The sequence below is a fragment of the Staurois parvus genome, unplaced genomic scaffold (assembly GCF_062004578.1).
Source record: "Staurois parvus isolate SC_StPar_1 unplaced genomic scaffold, SC_StPar_1.0 ptg000387l, whole genome shotgun sequence".
NCBI lineage: Eukaryota > Metazoa > Chordata > Amphibia > Anura > Ranidae > Staurois > Staurois parvus.
The window spans coordinates 549,511-567,600 of record NW_028318183.1 but is presented as its reverse complement, the minus strand read 5'-3'; the positions used below and the strand labels follow the sequence as shown (position 1 = coordinate 567,600).

Below are 18,090 nucleotides of genomic sequence, written 5' to 3'. Positions count from 1 at the left end.
CACAGTGGTTTGGTAGACCAGTTTTGTTCAGGATCCTCCCTAAATGGGTACAAGGCTAAGAGATGCTTGTGGGGAGCAAACCTTTGTCAAGGCATTTCTAATCTGCATACAGATGACAGCAAAAACGATATCTACCATATCTATAAGAACTGAAACAGTCTCTTAATTTGGAGTAAAAACAGTGGACTATGACTCCTCAAGACAAGCTCATCAGTTAAAGACTGCAGCGACTCAGAATCAGACAAGAGTTTTCAGCAGCTAATTGCTCAGAAGCTGGCGTAGCAGAAGGTGCAGATGCTTGCTTTTGGTCTCTTAGGTTAGAGTGAGCAAATAACAGGGTGATTTGGATCATAGAGTCTTGCCTAACTGCAGTAAAAACCTCAACCAAAAGGGCAAAGGAACTGGGCAACAGGCTACAGACCTTGACTGTACACTGCAAGGAGCCCTGGAGCCATTACATCTCCACTGCCACCCCCAACCCCACTCCTTCCCAAGGTCTAGAATCAGAGAAGCTGCAACCATGAGGATAAAAGGTAATGCTTAAGATACTCACAAAACCTAGACAGCTGGTAGCTACCATTCACTGTTGGTGGGCAGCAAGAACAGATTGAAGACTGTAGTCCTACATGGCTCTTTGAAAGCATATTCAGCAGCAGGGAAATTCTTCCTCGAGTGGAGTGTGTGCATTAACAACATTAACCCTTTCTGCTGAAAAACAGATGGAAATGGGCAGTTTTAAAGATGTCCAGAGACTTTTCTAATTGAGGTAGCTCACAGCCTGACTGGTGCACTCATAATGTGAGTTTTCAGAGACAGGGCAAGCACTAAAGCAATGCCAGTGGCTCTGGATCTGGAAAGTGCTGAGCGGGTAACTTTTACTAGAGTCAAGTCTGGAAAGTGCCTTGTGTGAAATCCAGTGTCCAAAGGTCACTTCTATAATATCCCCGCAATGTCTAGTCCAAAAGGATCTGAACTCTAAAAACGATGGGCAGCAACACTGGCAATTTGCAAAGAAAGAGGCAAGCTCCAGCAGTGATATACAGAACAGTCTTGACTGTAGAAGAAAATCTCAAAAAAAAAAAAGCTGCCAGCAAAAAAAGGTTGGTCTTGCACACAACAGAGTTGAAAAGAAAATGTCCATCTTCCTAAGACACTAGCAAAACATTGAGGCATGCAGGAAGTAGAAGGGGTTACCCTGGGCTGACTTACAGTTTGTGTACCAGTGTCTAATCCTCCTTTAGGCTGCAGTATAACACAAAGGTGAGACACTTGCTGTGTCCCTCAGTGGCTGAGAAAGAAAGTGGTTTTGTTTACTTGTTTCTGCTGTATGGAAGAATTTTGTAAATCTCAGAATTGGACAGGAGTACAAATCCTTTGGCAGGTAAACAGCTCCAGTATTGTATCTGTATTGTATTGTATTGTATTGTATTGTAAACAGCTCCATCTCTGTATTTAGCTGTCCAGCTATTAACTTCCTGTGGATCACCCACTATAAATATAAGGCCCTTCTACTCCCCTATGTCCTCCAGAAACTGAGCTCCTGTGTGCGCACAGTCTTGTAATTGTGCTTTGATTGGACTCAGTGGATCACAGGTAAAATGTACAGACCCAATGAGAGTGGCTCTGTACCAAGTGATCGCTGTGACCAATCACAACACCATAGAATATAAACACAGGCTGCAGTATAGTGTCAACAATATTAAAATTTCCAACCCCCCCGTCCTTAGTCTGTGCATCTGTACATTAATCCCCTCAATTCTTCCCTCATTTCACAAAAATTGTGGCAAAAAAATTCAGATCACTTTGGGGTGTCTACTTTCCAAAAAGGGGTCATTTTGGGGATGGCATTTTATTTGCTAGGTTTTAAAACTGAAAGTAAGGATACCTTTTTTATTTTTGGCCTTTTCTCCTTTATATAGTAAAAAAAATAAAACCCCAATGGTTATTAAACACCACCACAAAAAGCTCCATCTTTCTCAAAAAAATTATATAAACGTCATTTGGGTACAGTGTTGCATGAATAACTCTCAGTCAAATCATCACGGTGCTGAAAACTGAAAAATAGCCTGGATAGGATGAGGGGTGAAACATGCCAGTACTGACGAGGCTAAACCAACAGCATATTTTCCTGACTCTTGTAGACTGGCTGAAAACAGAACAGAAGAAAACAGAACTAGCAATGTTTAGATTTTTTTTATCATATGCTTAGATCAGTTTCTCAACCACATTTTCAATTTAAAATGAAAACATTCCTAAACGTTACCAGTTTTGTTTTCCATCCTGTGTGTCTCCACATTCCTGAGGCTAAAAGTCCCACCAATCCCAAGTTACACACAGTGCTATCGTTGTCTTCTCCTGACTTGAAGAACTGCCCTAATATTTTACCTTTCATACACAAAATCCAAAATAAAAACAAACACAGGAAAACAACTTCATTTTCATGGACATGAGCAAACCCTGTTTACAATTACCTAAAGGAGATTTTTATGAATATTACCATAGTTTTAGCACTTACGATAAGTTTACAGAGAACACAGATGGTCCCTTCCCACAAAAGAGTTTACAGTGCATTGCCCCTACTATAGTTATACTGATCTGCACTCTTTAGGCCAGTAGGCACAGAAGCAAAATTGTGCATTGTGGTTAAAGGATGTTTGATCCTGTCTTCTCTGACCCTGTCCACAATCCATCTGCTGATAGAACAGAGCCTTGGGGGCAAGCTGCACATACTCAGTTTGGTGTGTATCGCTAGAGAGGATTTTTTTTCATGGGAGAGTGCTTGTGAATAGCACAGGCCCCATCAGCACTGTCCAGACAGAGAGTCAGGGGTCCTGCAGTCCCATAGAACATTCAGGGTAGAATAAAAACTCCTCCTGCAAGCTTTAACCAGTGCTCTGCTGACCACGGATAGAAGTCACAAGACTGCTTTAACTGCTTACAAGAAAAGGTGTTTAGCAGTTTATATTTACTAAAATAATTGCATTTCCATGTTCTGTGTACTGTTGAAGACCAGATATAGTGAATGTAGGGTCATGGGTTTAGTAACACTTTAACCACTTGCCTACTGGGCACTTATACCCCCTTCGTGCATTTTGAATGACAACTGCGCAGTCATGCCACACTGTACTCATATGAAATTTTTATAATTTTATTCACACAAATAGAGCTTTCTTTTGGTGGTATTTACTCACCACTGGGTGTTCTATTTTTTGGACTATAAACAAAAAAAGAGCAAAAAAAAGTTTTTTCTTTGTTTCTTATATAGAATGTTGCAAAACAGGTAATTTTTCTCCTTCACTGATGTGCATTGATGAGGCTACACTGATGAGGTGGCACGGATAGGCAGCACTGATGATGCTGCACTAATATGCAACACTGATGGGCACTGATAGGTGGCACTGATGGGTGGCACTGAATGATGACATTGCTGGTCACTGATTGGCAGCACTGCTAAGTGGCACTGCTGGGCACAGGTGAGTGGCACTACTAGGCACTGATGGGCACAGGTGGGTGGCATTACTGGTCACTGATGGGCACAGGTGGGTGGCACTGCTGGGCACTGATGGGCACAGGTGAGTGGCACTGCTGGTGCCGATCCGTCCTCTACCAATTGCCAGTTATCGGCAGTACTTTCCTCACGCTGTGACAACTGCATTTACCCGGTGATCTGCAGTGTCGTTAGACACAGCTGATCACGTGGTAAAAGGCCGCTGTGATTGGCCTTTTACCACATCATGTGGTCAGCTGTGTCCATAGGACACAGCAATCATGGAGATTGCCGGGTGTGCGTAGTAGGGTGCAATCTGGGAGACCGTCATATGACGGTTGGCAAATGGTTAAACAGCAGCAAAGGGCCGCATCTGGCCCCATGCCACAGTTTGAAGACCACTGCTCTAGCTGATGCCCCTTGGCCAATACAAAGTTGACCTGCCAGGACTGATTTCCCCAGTTGATCACTTATTTCCCTCATAATACAATGGCTCATGCAACCCTCTTCCTTTCTCCATCATAAGCACAGGCATGCAATTTAGCACAAGGGAGTCTGGTGTTTAGATATGTTTAACCCCTTGATGCTGACTGTACGAGAATTAGTGGCCTCACAGAACTAGGCTATTTCCGTGGAGCCGCTAATTTTGCGTACCTGTCTTTGCACTGGAAGCGTGCTGCATGGCACACTCCCAGCACATACTGGGATGTCACTGAGAGCCTCGGGTCCCGTTCTAACAATTGTGACCTGGAACTCCTGATTTCGGGTTAACTGATCACTGTGATAGCCTCTGATTTGCTATCACAGTGATCAGTCACTGTGAAGCTCGTCCCTCGTTTTCTCTCTCTCTCTCTCTCTCTGAATGAAGGAGAAAGATACATTGTATCTCTCTCTGTTCTTTTTAGAGAGAGAAAAAACAAGTATGTGTACAAAATAAATAGATAAAAATAAAAAAAAACAAACAAAAATACCTAGATGAAGGTTTGGTCTAGGTCTGTGCCAGGGTTAGCGTTTGGGTCAAGGTCAAAGGTCAGGATCAGTTTTTTTTTGGGTCAGGATTTTTTTTTCATTTTTAAATTAGTATCAGTGTCAGTTAGTGCCAGGATAAAAAAAAAAGCAAATTGCGCACTATTGTTTCTGGGCTGTACTACGGGTACAAACAACTAACATACACACGTGGTATGGCTGGTAACGTCAGGAGCAGGAGAAATTATTTTGGGTTGTTCTTTGGTGGTAGGTTATGGTAGTAGCAAGAAATAAATAGCTAAATTTAAAAAAATGTTTTTTTTTACTATTTTGGGTCAGTTTTTCTTTGGTAATTAAAAAAAAAAATCAGGCGATATCCATTACCATTTACTACCAAATGAAAGCCCAATTTGTCCTACAAAAATGTGGTATAATCCACCTGGATGCACAAAGTAGTTGTGATGATATGTACGGTTTTGCTAACACATGCCAAAATTGCAAAATTGTGCTTAGGAGTTAAGATTTGTATTGCCGTCAGGCATGAAGAGGTTAAACCAGCAATGGGCAAACTACGGCCCGCGGGCCGTATACGGCCCGGCAGACCTTTTAATCCGGCCCGCGGAGCGTGGCAAACATTGGCTGTCAGGATGTAGGCGGGGCAGTGTGACGAACTCCTCTCCTCTCACAGTCCGCCCTGAAGACCGGAACGGCCCGGGAACACGGCGAGAGGAACGCGCGGAGCAAAGGTAAGTGAATTGACACAATATGGGGAATGAATTACTATAGGGGGGATGAATTACTATAGGGGGGATGAATTACTATAGGGGGGATGAATTACTATGGGGGATTAATTACTATAGGGGGGATGAATTACTATATGGGGGATTAATTACTATGGGGGATTAATTACTATATGGGGGATGAATTACTATATGGGGGATGAATTACTATATGGGGGATGAATTACTATGGGGGATGAATTACTATAGGGGGGAATAATTACTATAGGGGGGATGAATTACTATGGGGGATGAATTACTATGGGGGATGAATTACTATATGGGGGATGAATTACTATGGGGGATGAATTACTATATGGGGGATGAATTACTATGGGGGATGAATTACTATATGGGGGATTAATTACTATGCTTACTATGGGGGAATATTACTATACTTACTATGGATGGCATGGTAGTGGCTGGGCCGGCCAGCAGCTAGTCCGGCCCCCAGGTCCAATATATGAACCCATTGCGGCCCTCAAGTCAAAAAGTTTGCCCACCCCTGGGTTAAACCCAAGCATTGATTAATGTCTGCAAGACGCTTAAGCTGGCAATCGACTTGGGTACAACCAGCCTGCTGAATTTTTAGCTGCTAGCAGTAATCATTGTGTTCTCCTAGCAGGGACGGCTCCTCTCCAGGAGAACACAGTTTACTGATGTAGATGAATGCAAGTTCCTACCCAAGGAAGCTCACTGTTGGTTTGCACTGCGCACAATAGCTACAGGTTGCAGCTTTGGGTCACATAGCCTACTATAAACTGATGCTTTATGAGACATGATTCGTACTTCCTTACAGTGCATTAAAACACAGGGAATTAGCTACTTACATTACATTGTTCCTACTATCAGCATTGTGAAATTTTTGACCACTCCTACGTGAAAAAATATTCAGTTGCAAGGTATTTGTGGTTTTAATTACATAAACTTACCATACCAAATCTCCTCACAACATTTCAATGGAATTCAAAACAGGATTTTGACTAAACCAGCCCATAACTGTTTCTTCTTTTTTGTGCTATTCTTTTGTGGGTTTGCAAACGTACTCTAGATCAGCCCTCGGAATTTCCACTCACCCGCTCGCATTGGGCGAGTGGAAATAAGGTGGGGGCAGGTAGCGCCGGGACTAGGGGTTTGTGGGAGGGGCGGTGACAAGCAAGGGGGGTGACCAGAATGAAACGGAATGTTCGGGATGATCTGTGACAAGCAGCAATCTCCTGTATGGCTTTCAATGAAGCAGCTGAAAGCTGCAGGAGGGAGAGAAGGAGATGCGGCTTCCAGCTGCTTCATTGAAAGTCATACAGGAGATGGCTGCTTGTCACAGATCATCCCCGAACATTCCGTTTCTTTCTGGCCCTTCTCCCCCGCCGGATGTGTGCTCCTCAGTGCCCAGCCCCTCCCCCTATCCTCCAGACCAATAGGAGAAGAGGGGAGAGAGGTTGGATCTGCTCTGCCTCCCCCTGGAAATTGAACACAGAGCAGCTGACAGCTGTGATGCTTCTGACTGAGTCATGTGAGTCCACCCTACCTTTATTCCACCCACCTCTTCCTTCCCTTCCACCCACCCGTCTTCCACCCACTCCTTCCTTTCTTCCACCCATCCCATCCTTCCTTAAAACCCTCCCTTCCTTCCACCCACCCATTCCTCCCTTCCTTCCACTCACCCACTCCTCCCTCCCTTCCTTCCTTACACCAACCCACCCCTCCCTTCCTTCTACCCATCCACCCCTCCCTTTCACTACTCCCTTCCTTCCTTCCACCCCTCCCTTCGCTCCTTTCACCCACCCTTCCCTTCCTTCCTTCCACCCACCCCTCCTTCCCATCTATCACGTACCTAGTGATGGAGGCCAATGGAGAGAGAGCTTCCCTTGCGGCTAAGTTGCAGACTCCCCTGAGAGTGGGACAGCGGGAGTCAGGCCCAAACTTGCACAGGTCGCCTGTAGGAGTACTGGTTGGTGGTCCACTCAGAAGTACAGCTGGTGCACAGAGATAGGTCTGCAGACAGGAGGCGCCTGTGTGTGGTATGCAAGCCCTTCCGGGATTTAGCTATTTACTGGGTAGTCGGTTCAAGCCAAGGTCAGTTACCAGGTGGGAATCAGAGCAGATGTAGTCAGATAGGATAGTCAAGGTCATACACAGAGGAGTGAGAGAGAGTATCCGTAAGCCAAGCCAAGGTCAGATCAGGGGTAAATCAGAGTAGACAGGTCCAGGTGCAAGCCAAGTCAGTATCAGAAAATCACAGGTCACAATCACAGAAAACGGGAAACAGGAACAAGGCACAGGGAGCTAGAGATCATCCAGCAACTTGAGGAAGTGATGAGCCTCCTTATAAAGGCTGTCTGGCACCAAACTGAGGCTGATGCGTGCTTCTGCAGCCATGCAGGGTATTGGCAGAAATGCCAGATCTTCCAGAACTTCTGCCGTGGACAGGACCCCGACACCATCCTTCCTTCAACCCCTCCCTTCCTTCCAACTCTCCCCCCGCTTTCTCCCTTTCTTCCACCCCTCCCCTTCTTCCATTTCCTTTCTTCCTTCATTCTGCATAAAACCTATAACAATTGCCATTTCATGAGATAATTTACGAGTGCGTGTTTAAGGGAGGAATTAAGGGTGGGGCAGGGTAGGGTTTGGGTGGGGCAACTGGTGGCGAGTAACTCTCAAGTCCTGGCTAGTAGCTCAGGACTTTAAATTTTAAGCCCTGCTCTAGATCTTTATTGTATTGAAAGATCTGTTAAAAGTTCAACTTTAACTTTTGTGCAGATAGCACTTTGACATTTTGGGGTTCTTGGAGAATGGAGAGTTTTTTTTAGCATCTCTTTGGCTGAATTTACTGGGTCAGCCAAATTTGGACATTTTTTTTAACAATTATTTTATTTTTTTTATGGCTGGAGAACTGATTTTGAATACTTTAGTGATTTTTTTAATTCCCTTGCCAGGTTCGTAGCTCCCACAAATTTTATTCTGAATGTCTTAACTCTTGACATGATGACATAGATTAATAAAGACCAGACCTTAGATATCAAGGTTTAAATCAGATGGGTTCCACCTAAATACGCCTTAAGCAAGTTCACACCATTGATGCTTAATCTGGAGCAATTAATTCTAATATCATGGATCTCAATTGGTGGTAAATGTAGGAATTTGCCTAATTTCCTATGTGACAAATCTGCATTTTCCTTCATTTAAAATATAAGAATGAATTACATCATGTAATTTTCATGTTTAATCTGTTCAAGTATATCACCTTTATCTGTAGGCATGGCTTGAACGAAGATCTAACATTGACCCATTCAAATGCGTTGAAAAAAAGTCACCAATTTCCATGGGATATACAAGGGGAGATTTACTAAAACTAGTGCACTCAGAAACTGGTGCAGCTGTGCATGGTAGCCAATCAGCTTCTGACTTCAGCTTGTTCCATTAAGCTTTGGTATTACAACCTGGAAGCTGATTCGTTTCTATGCAGAACTACACCAGATTTTGCACTCTTTTTAAATAAACTCCAATGTGCTAACTTTTTTATTTGACTGTATGGGGGTTATTTACTAAAACTGGAGAGTGCAAAATCTGATGCAGTTCTGCATAGAAACCAATTGGCTTCCAGGTTTTATTGCCAAGACTTAACTGAACAAGCTGAAATTAATAGTTGATTGGCTACTATGCACAGCTGCACCAGATATTGAGCGCACCAGTTTTAGTAAATCTTCCCCTATATGTGAACTGTTCTACCCATCTAGGAATTTGAAATTCTCACACCAGTGGAAAGTTTATTTGCAGTTTATTAAAAAAAAAAGTTAATAAAAGGCACATACCTGCCTGGCTGAACATTTTATTTTTCACAATCACTTGATAAGTATTTAGGGCTTCTGTATACATCTCATTGTTGCAGTACTGGGTGGCCAGGTTTAACAGCACCTGTTATAAATTTAAGAACAATAAATTTACATACAGCTATAAAGAAGGAGGAGTGTGTTAACAGTTATGATGATGTCTGCCACCCTAGGTAGATGCGTGAATGTAAAAGAGCATCGGAACTGGAAGTTGTGTTCTACATGTTTCCTGAGGATGCCCAGTGTGGGGTGAAAAATGGAGAATGCCACTTCCGGTTCCAGTGACATCACTTCCTGCCCATGGAACACACAGAACCTCCAAGTCCTGGTGATAAAGCATTGTTTTGCATCTGTTCTTATGTGAGTGCAGCTTTTAATATTTACTTTTAATAAAAGGTTTTACACTATGTTGGGAAGAACTACTAAGGGGGCACCCTCACCATCACATGTGCAAGAAGTGGAAAAAGGCAGTGGCTATACTACAGCTGGCACAGTTTTGAGCACAGAGCACTTTCACACGTTATGAACTTTTCATTGATTCATGGACTTTTTTTTCAGTAAAATAAGCTACATGAAGTAGATGCAAAGTGGAAGCAGTGGATTTGCAGAGAACACTATATTGAGCACAAAATATTGTATATTTACATAACTTTGCACATGTTTTTCACTTATTTAATATGGCAGCAAATATTGTAAGATGAAAGAAGTACTTTAGGTGCAAAGTGGAAGCGGTGGATCTGCAGGGAACAGCATCTTGAGCACAAATCACTTTATGTATTATTTTACTGGAAGGGTAGTTGATGCTTGGAATAAACTTCCAGCAGAGGCAGTTAGCCAGTCAACAGTAGATGGCTTTAACCACTTGTCTACTGGGCACTTTTATCCCCTTCCTGCCCAGGCCAATTTTCAGCTTTCAGCACGGTCGCACTTTGAATGACAATTGTGCGGTCATGCAACACTGCACCCAACAAAATTTGTATCTTTTTTTTGAGACATATATAGCTTTCTTTTGGTGGTATGTAATCACCACTGGGTTTTGTTATTTTTTGAAAACAAACTAAAAAAGACTTAAAATTTTGAAAAAAACATTTTTTCTTAGCTTCTGTTATAAAATGTTGTAAATTAGTCATTTTTCTGCTTCACTGATGTGCGCTAATGAGGCTGCAGTGATGGGCACTCATAGGCTGCACTGATGGGGACAGATAGGTGGCACTGATGGGCGTTGACAGGCATCACTGGTGGGCATTGACAGGCATCACTTTTGGGCACTGAAATACAGCACTCATATATGACACTGATTGGAACTGTTAGGCGCCATTGATATGTGGCATTGATGTGCACTGGTAGGCACTGATATGTGGCACTGATGTGCACTGGTATGTGGCATTGATGGGGCTACACTGATCATCAGTGCCCTAATGATCAGTGCAGATGTCCTCTCTGAGGAATGCCGCTTACCAGCTCTCCTCTTCTCATGCGTTGTCAGCGTAAGGAGAGGACTGCCGATAACCGGCATTTCCTGTTTAACATGTGATCAGCTGTGATTGGACAAAGCTGATCACATGATAGAGCTTGTGTCATTGGCTCTTTACTTTGTTCATTGATCTAGGCCCCTGGGGGGCGTGCATGCGTAGTTAGAGTGGGAGGACGAGAGAGCCGCTGGCTGCTCGACATTTCCTTATATGGCGGGCGGGAGGCGGTTAAAAAGACCCGATGGACTACTTCAGTGGTGGGCAACCTTTTTTTTCAACTGAGCCAAATCTCGCCAAAACCATGATTGAAATTTATTTTGAGAGCCACATTTTTAAAACTGAAAATACATCTCCCATATAGTAATTCATCCCCCATAGTAATTCATCCCCCATATAGTAATTCATCCCCCATAGTGTAATTCATCCCCCATAGTGTAATTCATCCCCCATAGTGTAATTCATCCCCCATAGTAATTCATCCCCCATATAGTAATTCATCCCCCATATAGTAATTCATCCTCCATATAGTAATTCATCCCCCATAGTAATTCATCCCCCATATAGTAATTCATCCCCCATAGCAATTCATCCCCCGTATAGTATTTCATCCCTCGTATAGTATTTCATCCCCCGTATAGTATTTCATCCCCCGTATAGTATTTCATCCCCCATATAGTATTTCATCCCCCATATAGTATTTCATCCCTCATATAGTATTTCATCCCCCATATAGTAATTCATCCCTCATATAGTATTTCATCCCTCATATAGTATTTCATCCCCCCATATAGTATTTCATCCCTCATATAGTATTTCATCCCCCCATATAGTATTTCATCCCTCATATAGTATTTCATCCCTCATATAGTAATTCATCCCTCATATAGTATTTCATCCCCCCATATAGTAATTCATCCCTCATATAGTATTTCATCCCCCCATATAGTATTTCATCCCCCCATATAGTATTTCATCCCTCATATAGTAATTCATCCCTCATATAGTATTTCATCCCCCCATATAGTATTTCATCCCCCCATATAGTATTTCATCCCCCCATATAGTAATTCATCCCTCATATAGTATTTCATCCCTCATATAGTATTTCATCCCTCATATAGCATTTCATCCCCCATATAGTATTTCATCCCCCCATATAGTATTTCATCCCCTCATATAGTATTTCATCCCCCCATATAGTATTTCATCCCTCATACAGTAATTCATCCCTCATATAGTAATTCATCCCCCATATAGTATTTCATCCCTCATATAGTATTTCATCCCCCCATATAGTATTTCATCCCTCATATAGTAATTCATCCCCCCATATAGTATTTCATCCCCCCATATAGTATTTCATCCCTCATATAGTAATTCATCCCTGATATAGTAATTCATCCCTCATATAGTATTTCATCCCCCTATATAGTATTTCATCCCCCCATATAGTATTTCATCCCTCATAAAGTAATTCATCCCTCATATAGTATTTCATCCCCCACAGTACTATTCCCCCCCCCCCCCTTCTAGTAAGCCAAGTCCCCCGTGTCAATTCACTTACCTTTTGCGTTCCTCTCGCTGTCTTCCCGCGCCGTTCGGGTCTTCAGGGCGGACTGTGAGAGGAGCCTAGCTCCCCTCCCCTCACGTTCGGCACGCTGCCCCGCCTACACACATCCTGACAGCCACATCCGCAAGCCGGATTAAAAGGTCCGCGCGGACTTTTGGGGCTGCCAACCGAGAGGAGGCAGGGGAGCGGCCGACCGAGAGGAGGGAGGGGAGCAGGCGCCCGGCACACAGAAGAGCCGCATTAGACTGGGTAAAGAGCCGCATGTGGCTCGCGAGCCGCGGCTTGCCGACCACTGGACTACTTGGTCTGTTTTCTGCCATCACGTTTCTTTGTTTATATGTTGTATATGTATTTGAACATGGTTTAGTTTACTTGTTTTATTGGCAAACACCATAAGATTAATGAAGTAGACATGAAGTGGAAGCAGTAGATATGCAAGGAATATTAATTTAAGCACCTAGCATTTTATATATGCATTTATCCACATATTTTTAGTTTATTTGTGATAACTTGTGTGCACACACAACAGAAAGTGCTGTGAAACATAGTGGTATTTTAGTTTATAGAGGGAGTGCTTACCTTTGTTACAGCAGCAGTCCAGTATAAGTTTTTTTATGTAGGTTTTTGAGTTGTTACACATAGCAGGTTTTTTTTAATTCAGATATATGGATGTGTGTAGGGGAGTATGGATAGTTATCAAAGTAACCTTCCAAAGGTTCACATATCCGCTGTAACTACCCTGTGACAGATGGAAAGTAGAATTCTAAGGCGTGGTCACTAGCAAGTGAGTTACAACTTCCACTTTCTTTTGGTTTGTCCTCAGTACAGATTTCCTTTTATATTCAATATAGGGGTCTATGGAACTCACAAAAAATCTTAAAACATATGACATATGAAGACACAATCTGATATTATGTAGGTTTATGGATGTCTACTGTCCTGATCTGAAGTTCTTTTTTAAACTTACTTGCACTAGAAAACTTAAATCTGCAGTCAGATTGCTTTCTCCATGCATCCCTGCAGCCTAATGCACACTACAGATCTATTTAAAAACAAATCTGTACATACTGAATATGTCAAGTCCAGGTTAATAGTCTCCAGAGACAGTATCTGCTCTCTTTGTCTGACCAAAACTCTCTCCTTTCTCCCAGCTTCCTTTGCTTTGTCCAGGGCCTAATAAATCAGAAGGAGAATATTCTGATGTTATACACAACTCAGACAGAATATTGTTGCTAAATGTGCAATGTAAATATAAACTCACAGACTTTAAATCTCCGTTGCTGTTAGCAATACAGCTTTCTTCAATTAGCTCATTAACTTGTTTCTCTAATTGTCTAATCTTTTCCTCTGGTCTAAAAGAAATAAGAAGACTCATAATCAGGTAATGCAGAAATACTCAACAATATAGATAAAAAAGGCCTATATTTATTTACATCTGTATTAAATTTGCTATCAAATAATGAATGCAAGAAGCTGCAGAATGCTTATAGGTTAGGTAAGTGTTTCTCAACCTTTTTTCAGTCAAGGCACCCTTTAAAATTCTGTACTATCTTGAAGCACCCATTTCAAAATGTAAAAAACGAAACTAATATACAGGTTTTACAGAACGCGGGAACATCTGCACATGTAGGACACCCATCGTTAGTGGTGCACAAAGAAAACCTGTGGCTTTGTGTAACTAAAAGGCAGGCTTGATCCATCCGCTGACTTGTATACAATTTTTTGGCAATTTTTAGGTTTTGCCAAGGCACCCCTGAAGAAACCTAAAGACTTGAAAAAGGCTGGGTTAGGTAACAGGAATCTAAAAGCACTTCATTGCAAAGGCATGTTAAAACAGCACCCCCTTGTGTTTGTTAAATATCATAGCTCTGTGGTGCATTCTTGACAGTTACAGAATACATAACATACATACACGCTGCTTTAATAAATATATCCCTATATAACCCATTGATTTAATGGTTTCAAAAAGCAGTTACATTCCTGGCATGCCGGGAATGCTGTCACATTTGCTTGTGTCCTCAACCAAACTGTCAAACCATGAAATGCCTGGTGTCATAAATGATCACATGTGCAGCATCATGGCAGCTGCAGATCAAACAGAGGCTAAGATGGCAGCTTCCCCCCACCTTTTTTTCTTCTTCCCCCAATGACCTGGGGTTCAATGTTAACCCCCCCAGAAAATAAGTAAAGAGAAAGGGAGGATTTGTATGACCTTGGTTCATAGGTGGGATATAGTATATGGCTACCTAGCTTATGTTTGTAATTGTTGTGTCCATGGACCCTTGTCATATTTATGCCTATGTGAAATGTCACGCTGTGTCTCACTCTTTGCATCCTATGTGGTTATATGTATTTTTAATTTTTAATTGTCATGCTGATACTTCAAAATCAAGAATTGGAAGAAAAAAAAAAAGATAGCAGCTTTCTTGGCTGAAAGGGAACAGTTTTTTTAATAAAATGGCGAAGGATTAGAACCGCTGTCAGCTTTTTTTATTGCGGTTTTGTGTTCCTCCCCTCTGGAGAGACTCACCCTCTCTATATGTCCTGGTGACCACTTTCACTGAGACACTATCCAAATTTTAAACAAAACAGTTTTAACTTTTGATAAACTTAAGTGTGATCATATTCATATACTGTACATCTCTAAAATTTCAGAAAGACCAAATATTATAATTCCAATTATAATATTATTCCAAACGATTACTGCACAAACATACCAAGCCAGTACTGAGATTAGTTTTAAAAAGTGAAACAAATGTTAAAAGCTGCAACCTAATTTATTTCTATATACATCTATTTATGTGAATATCACAGTTTTCTCAAAAAAATTATGGTGATCTGGTTATTATCTGTTCTGGTAGATACTGGATATCTAATGCAGGCCATAGACGGGTCCGCACGAAAAATCGGCCGATAGTCACGCCGTTAGTGGGGCCAGCCCGTTGGCCGTTTTTCGTGGACGATGGTGGCAGTATCGGCAATGGTGCCGACTGATTTTTCGTTTATCGGCCATCCTGTCTATGGCCTGCCTAAGACATTCTGTAGCTGATTGTTCTCAGGTCAGGTTTTCATACTGGCTAGAGGGAGGTTGTTCCACTTACACTGCTGTATCTTTTTAATCAGGGGTGTGGAAATTACTACTTGTCAAGGGACTAAATCGGTGTCCCAATCTACTTATCCTTCATGACAATCTACTTGTCCAGATAAAAAAAATAAATTTTAACCAGAACCAGATTTAAATCTGCTTTAAGTAATGTCTGGGGCTTTTAAAAACAAAAAGGGCTTTATGGCGACTTAAACGTTTAATATTTGTAACATTGCACTGTTTATCTCCCCCTCCCTCCCTGTCTCCAGCACCGCACCCGGGGACTAGCAGGGAGGGGAGAGACCTTGCAGTGCAATGAGCAACGATTGGGTGCACATCAGGAAAGGGGAGTTATGGAGGAGGTCTGGTGCTAGAATTATTGCTCTCATTCTGGCGTGCGCGGTGATATGCAACATGTGTAGCGCAATTGTTGTTTTCATGAGTAGGCACCCCAGCGGATACTTTTATATTTGTATGTGCAAACATATGTGGGGGTTATATGCTTGGGTGTAACGTTAATTTTTTAAAAATAAAAAGGCTGGCACTGTGGGCTGTGTGGAAGCAATCAGGTGGCAGCGTTGCTGCCCGAATGCTTCCGCCTGACAGGTGAGCCATGCTGCTTGTCTGCAACAGGGCTAAAGGTGAAAAAAAAAAAACTACCTGCCCGGCGCCCGAATGGAACATCTCAGTATTATAGAGAGTGCAGCAGCAAGAAAGGAACTGTCTGGGTCCTGTCCACGGCAGGAGTTCTGGAAGATGTAATTTCTGCCAATACTCTACATGGCCGCAGAAGGGCACATCAGCCTCAGTCTGGTGCTAGACGACCTTTATAAGGAGGCTCATCGCTTCCTCTGGTTGCTGGATGATCTCTAACTCCCCGTGCCCTGTTCCTGAGATTCTGACTTGTGATTTCCTGTTACCGACTCGGCTTGCTCCTGGACCTGTCTACTCTGATTTACCCCTGATCTGACCTCGGCTTGACTTACGGATACTCTCTCTCCCGCTCCTCTGTGAATGACCTCGGCTTTCCCATCTGACTACGTCCACTCTGATTCCCACCTGGTACCTGACCTTGGCTTGAACCGACTACTCGGTAAAGATCCAAATCCCGGAAGGGCTTGCATACCAGGCACAGGCGCCTCCTGTCTGCATACCTATCTCCGTGCACCAGCTGTGCTTCTGAGTGGACCACCAACCAGTACTCCTACAGGTGACCTGTGCAACTTTGGGCCTGACTCCCGCTTTCCCACTCTCAGGGGATTCCGGAACTTAGCCGCAATGGAAGCCCTCTCTCCACTGGCCTCCATCACCAGGTACGTGATAGGAACTCTTAAAGGTGGGTAGAAACACCTAACATAACAGGAAATTCAGTCTGCTGGGATTCCATAGACATAAAAAGAAGCCTGTTCATGACTCTACCTACGTCTGAAATATCAGTTTTGGTTAACCTAATTCTTTAACCACTTGAGTACCAGCCTGCAATACCCATTCATTACCAGGCCATTTTTTCACTTTTCGGTGCTAGGATATAGTTAGACTAACAATTACAGAACAACACTGTACACAAATGAAGAACAACATTGTACACAAATGAAGAACAACATCGTACACAAATGAAGAACAACATCGTACACAAATGAAGGTTATGTCATCTTTTGAGACACATACAGCTTTCTGTTCAAGGCAATTAGTAACTAAATTTTTTTACTACAAAAGGAACAAATGTCAAACGTTTTGAAAATAAATCGGTTTCCCTAGCTTTCTGTTAGAAATAAAAATATCCAGATAGTATGAGTGACCCTTTTTTGGGAAGTAGATAGCCCAATATGATCTTCTTTTCTGTCCCAATTTTTTGTAAATGAAGAAATATGCTGGTATTGAGGGGGTTATAACATGGAGCTAGGTAAGGTTGACTAGATACAGTGCATACAGGCTATACACGAGGGAGGAGGAGGTAAAGGGGGGTAATGCACAAAGTCACATACAGTAAAAGGATTAAGATGAAGGGATAATGTGCAGATGTGCAGGATAAGAGAGATGAAGTGGTTAATATGCAGATCACAGAGACATTCATTCATTAGTTCATGTTTTTTCCTCTTCCTCTGTTGTATGTGGAAGTGGCAGCCTCACAAATGTAAACACGACATTGTTAACATCTGTGACTGTATATGACCAATCACAGCTATGCCAAGTTACAGAGCTGGTTGGATTGGCTCTGTACATGGTGTCTGTGGAGGTGGCAGGAATGACTAGACCTCACTTAGCAATGTTCTGGGAGTATTCCAGTCAGGCTTCATGAGGTACGTAAAAGGTCTACACTTATAGCAAGGGCATTATTCAACTTTAATCAGAGCCGCACAGTTTTTTTTTATCTACAGACACCCCTTATCTGCATAGGCCGTTTTTTGGTAAAGGTGTACTAACCCTTTACAAAGCAGCTATTGAACTCCAGTCTAATGGCTTTGCCTAGGCTGACATTATGTCATCAGGCTGCTGCAGACATGAAGAAGAATTTTCCTTCTTTCTTTTCTTCAGTTTCCTCTCCACCAGATAAGGCTAGCATTATAACTATGTAGCCAGTCACAAGACGTGAGGCTGCCACAAAGGGAGATCTATGTCGGACATTTCTGAACACAGCCAGGAGCTGCATAGGCACCAGGATGTACAACTGCATCATCTGAGCCAGCATCATAGTCTGGGATAAGAATAGGAAGACACTGTCCATGAAAGCACTATATAGTCTGTAAGAGGAAATAAATACCTGTAAGCGTTATAATTACACATTACTTACCTATGCTGTACTTAACATGAAAAACTAAATCTGATGCTACTAGGTCAACTTTATTTATATGTATACAGCTCCTGATATAATTACTAGAATAAAAATAAACATATACTCAC

General features: G+C 42.4%; 1 protein-coding gene across 1 annotated transcript in view; it reads right to left on the bottom strand.

The window, feature by feature from the left end:
* Positions 1-18,090, bottom strand: part of IFT88 (intraflagellar transport 88) — a 151,388-nt gene that overhangs the window by 89,873 nt on the left and 43,425 nt on the right. The window contains exons 8-10 of the mRNA XM_089685780.1: positions 13,366-13,456; positions 13,173-13,277; positions 9,045-9,147 (exon numbers count right to left, since the gene is read on the bottom strand). Coding sequence (XP_089541906.1) covers positions 9,045-9,147; positions 13,173-13,277; positions 13,366-13,456 — 299 coding nt within the window. The remainder of the gene's footprint in view (positions 1-9,044; positions 9,148-13,172; positions 13,278-13,365; positions 13,457-18,090) is intronic.